Here is a 9,187-nt window from a genome sequence, read left to right as displayed (position 1 = left end):
CCACAGAGATTGGCTCAGTCAGCCATTTCCCAAGAAGTAAGGCCACATGTTCCATTCAGTTGCTATGGGTCCAGCAACTGTTTCTGCTCTTATCTGCACAAGGGCTGAATCCTGTTCTCTAAGAAAGCTTGGCCAACCTCACTACTTCCATCACCAATCCCCACCCCTAGTAAGACTAGCTACCTGCTAACTTGGTTGAGCACAGCTATGGTGGAAATTTAGTACTGATGTCTTTAAATCAATAAAGAATTAGCTGCAACAGCATCTTCATGAGTTGCAAATTCAACATCTGCTTCACCAGTTACTCTCCCATCAGGACCAATCTCAATGTGTACTCTCACAGGGTTGAGTGGTGAAAAAAAATTATAGATGTCATTCTCAGTAGCTTGGTAAGGTAATCCCCGCATGTGTACACAGTGTCCAGTTGTGCTCTGGAAAGTTGAACCACCATCCCCATATCTGTGATTGGACATTCCTGAAAAACAGTAATTGAAGTCTCTTCCAAATCTATCTGACCCAAATCCATAGCCATCATTATAGCCATTATAATCATCATAGCCTCCATAGCCTCCGCCATAAGCACCATGCCTCATCCTCTCAAAGCCAGCTCCTCTGCCAATGCTGTTATACCCTCTGCCAGCCCCAGGCCTGTCGTAGGGACCTGGTCACTGCATGGCCATGAGCTTTCATGGTGGACCATAATGAGTTCTAACTTCAGCCTGACTGCTCTTAAAGATTTCAATATACCTATGCCCTATTCTTTCCTTGTGTTTCTTTAGAGCCTTTTCAGCTATGTCAAAAGATAAAGCAAATATGCAACACAGATATGTAGAACTCTTCTTGAATTCCACAGCAGGAGCAAACGGTGGTGCTTACGAACACAGATATGTAGAACTCTTCTTGAATTCTACAGCAGGAGCAAGCGGTGGTGCTTATGGTAGCCAAATGACGGGAGGCATGGTCTTGTCAAACCAGTCCAGTTACGGTGGCCCAGCCAGCCAGCAGCTGAGTGGTGGCTACAGAGGCGGCTATGGTGGCCAGAGCAGCATGAGTGGATATGACCAAGTTTTACAGGAAAACTCCAGTGATTTTCAATCAAACATTGCATAGGCAGCCAAGGAGCAGTGAACAGCAGCTACTACAGTTGTGGAAGCCAAGCATCTATGGGCATGAACGGAATGGGAGGGGTGTCTAGCATGTCCAGTATAAGTGGTGGATGGGGAATGTAATTGATCCTGATCACTGTCTCTTGGTCAACTTTTTTTAAAGGAAAAACCAAACCTTAGTTTAGCAGTTTTTCCAATCCAAGCTTGAGATTTATGATAACTCCTATCAGGAAATGAGGATTGTTTTAAATACTCAAGGTTCAGTATTTTTGAACACAAGTTATCCAGGATGTAACATCAAGATTAAGTAAACTATAACTGTTAAACACTTTTCAGCTTTTCTCAAAGTAGTTATATTGTAGGATGTACTTAAGCAGTAAGTGTATTTAGGTTAAAGCAGTTGAATTATGTTAAATGTTGCTCTTATACCATATCACATGGAACACTGTTGGGAAGCATGTTGAAAGACATGCTGTTTTGTAAAATTCAACATAAGAGCTGTGTCTACAATTACAGTGAAACATTTGTCATGTTTGTTAATTCTAGTTTCATTTAATAACCTGTAAGGCACGTAAGTTTAAGCTTTTTTTTTAAGTTAATGGGGAAACTGAGACACTATACCAATCAATACCTTAGGATTTGGTCTTGGTGTTTGTATGAAATTCTGAGGCCTTGATTTAAATCTCATTGTGATTCCTTTCAGGTGTATTGTGCTTAAGTGAAACTTGTCAAATAAATCTTTTACAAACTGCAAAAAAAAAAAAATTTCATGCAGACTCTCTCTCTCTCTCTCTCTCTCTCTCTCTCTCTCTCTCTCTCTCTCTCTGCAAACTATTTGCTGATCTTGTTGTGGTGGTGGAGATATAGGGAATTAGAGCCAGTACCTTTGCACTGAACTACATTCCTGGGCCTTTATTTAATTTTAATTTTGAGACATAGTCTCACCATGTCACTCAATTGCCCAGGTTGGGCTCAAACTTCTGTTCCTCCTGGCTCAGCTTCCCAGAGTCCTGAGATTACATGTATGCCCCACCACACCTGAGTACTTGTATGTCCTCCTCTCAATACAGCTGTTTCTACTGAAGAACTAAGCCAAACTAAAGCAAAGTTAAAAACTACAACTGAAGGACTTACACATGTATGTTCAGGCAGGGCATCAATTCTTTTTCTAGGTTGATCTGTCAAAAGGCTTACAAAGGAACTATTATCCACCTGCTGAAATAACAGCAAGTGCTCTTTTTCAGGAATTCATCTCTCTTTCATGCACATTAAAATTCACTACTTTCCAGAAGAAAGTGCCTGTTAATTGGCTTAAGAAACCCTAAGGTAATATGAAGTAAATATTTGAGATCTCTTTATAGGACAGGTTGCTTAGACTCTTACCCTTCCTTTTCTCTGGACAGTACTTTACATAGCAGTATTAGTGAAGAACTTGATGGCAGTGCTCATATTTGTGAGCTGTCTTCTTAAAACCACACACACACACACACACACACACACACACACACACGGTGGTGGCTTTGACAGGGACTGTCATACCTCAGAAGGCAAACCTCTCATGACTACCAAGACTGTCTGTGTCAGAAATTACATACACACACATGCACACACACAGATGCACACACACACATACATATATATATATATATGCACAGAGAGAGAGAGAGAGAGACTTGGTCATCCCATCCCAATCCCTCATTTTCCCTTCTGCCTGCTGCCAAAAAAGAAAAAAAAAGTTTATCTCAGTGGCCAATCCATAACAACAAAAAAGAAGACCTTGTTGAAGGAGTTGAAGCAAACACCCTCTGTCCAGAACTTCATTTAAGCATATTTTATGCCTCATGAACTCTGTCCATTTTGGTCCCTTTCTTACCAAATAACCTCTTTTTTTTTTTTACTTTTTTTTTTTTTTGGTACCGGAGATCGAACTCGGTTCCTTCCACTTGCGAGGCAGGCGGCGGAACCACTGAGCTAAATCCCCAGCTGTACCAAATAACCTCTTTTGAGAAGGATTATGATGTTCTAAGTCTTTCAGTAGAAAAATATGCAGACATATAACTATTTTTCTTTCCCAGATCTGTTGATAATGCATTCAGGTGTTGAAAGAAGTGATGATGGTGTATCCCTTAGTATTCTAGAATCCACATAGATGTGGGTTTCCTGTATGTGGCAGAAAACCAAGTAGCCTGCCACCTCACCCAGGCCAGACAGACTTGGACTTTCTTGCCAGGTCCACACAGGTTGATCCACTCTGTCCCTAACCCTAACCTAAAGCCTGAACCTAACCCTAACTTGAGCACAAACCTTAACTCTAATGCAAAAATGAATCTAACAATAGCCCTAACTGAACACTAACCTGAATCCTAAACATAACATGAAATCTAACCATAGTCTTAGCCCTAACTCTTGCTGAAAATGTAACCAAAACCTATTCCTAAACCTAACCCTAATGAGAAACTGAAGCCTAAACTTAACCCTAATCCTAACCATAGCCCTATTCTGAAACATAACACTATTCCTAACTTTAATACTACCCCAAATACAAACCCTAGACCTAACACAAACCCAAACCTGAACGCTAACCTAAAACCCTAACCATAAAACTAAACTTAAACCAAAACCATAGCCCTAGCAAAAACTTTAACCCTAAAACCTCACCCTAAACCTTACCCAAACACTAAACCTAACCTAAGACCTAATCCAAATTCTAACCCAAATCTTAATGCTAAACCTAACCTGAACCTGAACTCTATAACACTAACACTAATCTGAAAACAAAAACTAATCCTAACCCTAACACTAAACTAAACCTAAACTCTAATATGACCTCTAACATGAACCATATACCTAAACCTAATTATAACCTTAACCTTCTCTTTCTAACCCTAACAGTAACCCTAACCCTAACCTTCTAAAGGTCACTCTAATCTTTTATTTTTGTTGTTCTTTTGTTGGTACATTTTAGGTATACAATTTGTTTACATTTATCATTGGGTGCTTGTACCTGTACATGATATACCCTGGTTTTTATTTTTTCCCCATTACCTATGCACCCTTCACCCCCTCCGCCCTTCCCTATTTACATAGATTTCATTTCCATTTTTTTTCTTTTGTTATAGTTTTTCCTTTCCCTCTTTTCCTTTCCCCTTCCCCTCCCTTCACTCCTTCATCTTTGGACCTTTTTTCCTATTTCAAAACTATCAATTATTCATTTTAATCATTTTAACCCTTGTTTACACTATCTGTTTCTCACACTAGAGAAACTATTCGGTATTTACACATGTGTGTCCTATTTATTTCACTTAAGAGTATGGCCTCGATATGCATCCATTTAGCTATAAATGACTCTAGTGCTTCGTTCTTTATGGCTGAGTAGTACTCCATTTTACAAAAAAACCACATTTTCTTTATCCAGTTTCCAGTTGATGGGCACTTGGGCTGCTTCCAAGCTTTAGCTATTACAAACTTTGCCGCTGTGAACATGGGTGCACATATATCACTGTGGTGTGATTCTTTTAATTCTTTTGGGAAGATACCCAGCAGGGGAATAGCTGGGTCAAGTGGGACCTGTAGTCCTAGTTCTTTGAGGTGTCTCCATACTGACTTCCACAGTGGTTGCACCAGTCTACACTCCCACCAGCAATGGAGAAGGGTTCCTTTCTCCCCACAACCCCACCAGCATTTGTTATTTGTTGATTTCTTGATAGCAGCCATTCTTTCTGGGGTGAGGTGGAATCTCAGTGTTGTTTTCATGTGCATCTCTCAAATGACGAGTGATGTTGAACATTTTTTCATATATTTGTTTGCTGCTTTTACTTCCTTATCTGAGAATTGTCTGTTCATTTCAGATGCCCATTTTTGAATTGGGTCTTTGAATTTGGGGGGTCTGATTTTTTTCAATTCTTTGTATATTCTAGATAGTGGTCCTTTGTCTGAGGTACAGCTGCTAAAAATTTTTTCCCATATTGTAGGTTGTCTGTTAGCTCTGTTGGTGGTTTCTTTACAGTGAAGAAGCTTTTTAATAAGATGAGATCCCAGTTGTTGATTCTTTGTGCTAGTTCCTGTGCTGAGGTTTTGTTCATGAAGTCTTTTCCTATGCCAATGTCTTCAAGAGTTCTACATAACTTATCTTTCAGCAAGTTTAGTGTTTCTGTCTTAATATTTATATCTTTAATCCACTTCGATCTTAGTTTAGTCCATGGTGATAGGTATGGGTCATTTTAACCTTTGGTAGGTTCAAATCCAGTTTTTCCAACAACATTTATTAAATAGCCTATCTTTCCTCCAATGATGGCGGTTGGCTCCTTTGTCAAAGATGAGGTGGCTGAGCATGTCTGGAGTTATTTCTGCATCTTCTAATCTATTCCACTTATCCTCAGGTCTGTTCCTTTGCCAGTGCCATGCTGATTTTATCACAGTAGCTTTGTAGTATAGTTTCAAGTTGGGATTGTGATACTCCCAGCCATGTCTCTGTTGCTTAGAATTGCTTTAGCTATTCTAGGTCTCTTATGGTTCCATATTAATTTTGGATTGTTTTCTCTAGTTCTGTGAAGTATATTGTTGGAATTTCAATTGGCATTGCATTGAGTCTATATAGTAGTTTTGGAAGTATGGCCATTTTCACTATATTGGTTCCTCCTACCCAGGAGCAAGGGATGTCTTTCCATTTTCTTGTATCCTCTTTGATCTTTTTTCAGAGTGCTGCAGTTTTCAATGTAGAGTTCTTTTGCTTCCTTTGTTAGATTGATTCCTAGATATTTCATTTTTTTGGATGCTATTGTAAAAGGAATTGTTTCCCTAATTTCTCTCAGTGAGTCTGTTATTTGTATACAAGAAGGCTATTGTTTTTTGAGTGTTGATGGTCACTCTAATCTTAACATAAACCCTAGAATGATTCCCAAACCCTAATCCTAAATCTAGCCTTAACCCAAACACTGAAACTAAACCTATTCCTAAACCAATCTTGAACTATAAAACTAGCCTAAACCTAACCTGATCCTTAAGCTTGACACTAACCCTAATCTGAACCACAACTTTTCCTATTTTAACCTGAACCATAAACCAAACACTAACCATAACGCTAACTCTGGACCTAACTTAAACCATAAACCTAACAATAAACCTAACACTGACTCACCCAAATTCTAAACTTACCCTTAATCATAAGCATAACCCTAACCCTAAGCCTAACCTAAATCCTAACCTGAACCTTAACCCTAAACCAAAATCAAAACCTAACCCTAACCCTAAACCTAAGACTAAAATTAATCTGTACTTGACCACTAGCCCTAAACCTACACTTAAAAAAGAAACAACCATCACCCTAATCGTATTCTTGTATTAGTACAATGCACTAGCCAATTGTGCCACTGGAGGTCCTCCTATTCCTAACAAAAATCTGAAACAGAAACCTAACACTAACCCCACTCTGAAACACAAATCTAAACCCAAATATAACTCAAAACCTTAAACTAACCCTAACCTTAAATTAACCCTAACCCTAACTAAACCAAACCCAGCCCTATACATAACCATAATCTGAACTCTATGCTTAACTCTACACTTAACCCAATCCTAAATAGTAATCCACCTCCGACCACTACCCTGACTGAAAATAAAACCTGACCTCTAACCCAACCCTAAACCTAATTTGAACGACTGACCCTAAACTTAACACAAATGTTGAACCTTAATCTTAAACCAAATCCAAATGGAAACAACCCAAAAAACAACCCAGAACTGCACACAAACCCAAACACTAACCCTAACCCTAGAACTAATTCAAACCCTCACCAGAACCTAAATCTAACACTATCAGTAACACTCAACCCAACTTCAAAACTAACACCAACTTTAACCCTTCTCCAAATATGAACCTGAACCTGAACCTGAACCATAACCATAACATGACCTAAAACCTAACACTATCTGAAACACAGACCAAATCCTAACACTAACCCCAACCCTAACACTAACCTTAACCCTAAACCTATCAATAAATCTAACCATGGACTTAACCTGAAACATAACACCAACCAAAACCTGAACCCTAACCCTAAACCAAAACCTAACATGAACTCTATACCTAACCCTAAACCTAAACCTGACCCTAACCCACCCCCAAACACTAACCATAGCCCTAAACCTCACCTGAACCAGGATCAGAACCCAAAACCAAACAAAAACCCTAAACCTAACATGAAACTGACCCCAATGTCTAAACCTAACCTGAATTCTCATCTGAAATGTATCCCCAAAGCTGTCCCTAAACCTAAATTTAACCCTAAATATAAACCTAACCAGAAATGAACCCTATCTCTAGCCTAACCATACCACGAACCCTGACACTCAACCAAGACCTAACCTGAACCCTAACCAGAAGCTGAGCCTAACCCTATCAGTAACCCTAATCCTAACCCTATACCTACCCCTAATCTGAAACCTAACCTGAGAACTAATACTAACCCTAACCCTACTCTAAATATGAACCTGAATTCTAACCTTAACCATAACCTAACCTGAACCTAACCCTAACCCAAACATAGCCCAAACCATAACACTGTCCCTAACCCTTACCCAAACACAAACCTGAACATTAACCCTATCCAGAAACCTAACTAGAAATATAACCCATAACATAAACCAAACCCTCAGCCTTGCCCTAATCCTAAACCTAACCATAGACCTAACCTGAAAGCTAATGCTAACCCAAACCCCAGCCCTAACCCTAAACTGAAACCAAACATGAACTCTATATCTAACCCTAAACATAACCCAAAAGAACCAGAACCTAAAACCTAACACAAACCCTAACTTTAACATGAAAGTGAATGAAAAACCTAACCATAACTCAAAACCTAACACTAAAGCTAGAATTAACCTGACAAACCCAAAACTAAATACTAAACCAAACCCTAACACTAAGCAGAACCAGAGCCCAAACCCTAATCCTAGCCCTAAATCAAACCCAAACATTCAACTGAACACTAAAATTAACCCTAAAACTAACTCAGCACTAACCCTAACCCTAACACAAACAGGAACTCTAAACATAACCCTAACCCTAACTCTAACATACACCTGTACACTAACCCTAATGCTACATCTAAACTACAAGTAAACCTTAACAATAACCCTAACCCTAACACACACAAACAAAAACCTAACCCTAACCCAAAATCGATCACTAGCCCAAACCCTAACATGAACCTGAACCCTAACAAGCCCCTGAACACAAATCCTAAGCCTAAACCTAACCCGAATTCTCACTCTAACACTAATTTAACTAGAACCTTAATTCTAAACCTAACTTTAAACCTCAAGGGAACCAAAGCTCTAAGCCTAAACTATTAAACCTAATCCTAAACCAGAACATGACACAAACACAAAGCCTAACCCTAACCAGAACCCTAACCTGAACCTGCATACTAACCCTAATACAAACCCATAAAATGAATCTGAAAACTAATCTTAACTCAAACACTAAACCTAATGTTAGACCCAATCCAACTGTGAAAACTAATCCTAAACCTAACACTACCCTAATCCTGAGCTGAAATAACACTGAAGCAAACACAAAATCTAACCCAAAATCCCAACCCTAATCTGAATCCTAACCTTAACCCTATTCCTAACCTTAAATCTCACCTAAACCCCAGGACTGTCATCTTAACACTATTGCTAACATGAACCCAAACTTTAAAATAATACCAAACCCTAACCAATACCCTAATCCAAATGTGACTTCTAACCTGAAACTTAACCCTAACCCAAAACCTAAAACTGGGCCAGGGATTTAGCTCAGCAGCACCACACCTGCCTTTCAAGCACAAGGTCATGAGTTTGATCCCCAGTGCCAAAATAATAAAATAATAATAATAACCTAAATCTAACCCAAACTCAAAAATGAATCTGACCCTAACCATAACTGAATACTAACCTGAATCTAAAACCTAATAGGAAATACAACCTTAGTACTAACCCTAACCCTTACCCAAAATGTAAACCAAAATCTACTCCTAAGACTAACACTAATTGGAACCTGAAGCCTGCACCTAACCCTAGTCTTAACAGCCTTATTC

At 39.0% G+C, this 9,187-nt stretch overlaps 1 protein-coding gene across 1 annotated transcript; it reads right to left on the bottom strand.

Annotated features, from left to right (window-relative positions):
* Positions 1-218: 218 nt before the first annotated feature.
* Positions 219-6,276, bottom strand: LOC101712260 (heterogeneous nuclear ribonucleoprotein H-like). The gene is given in 2 exon segments (XM_013067281.2): positions 219-871; positions 6,261-6,276. Coding segments are annotated over 2 exon segments (654 nt in total). The 3' UTR covers positions 219-233.
* Positions 6,277-9,187: the final 2,911 nt, after the last annotated feature.

This window comes from Heterocephalus glaber, unplaced genomic scaffold (assembly GCF_053883595.1).
Source record: "Heterocephalus glaber isolate CG9 unplaced genomic scaffold, H.glaber_assembly_v1.0 deba00001444, whole genome shotgun sequence".
NCBI lineage: Eukaryota > Metazoa > Chordata > Mammalia > Rodentia > Bathyergidae > Heterocephalus > Heterocephalus glaber.
The sequence above is the reverse complement of the archived record's forward strand: the minus strand, read 5'-3'. Positions and strand labels throughout refer to the sequence as shown.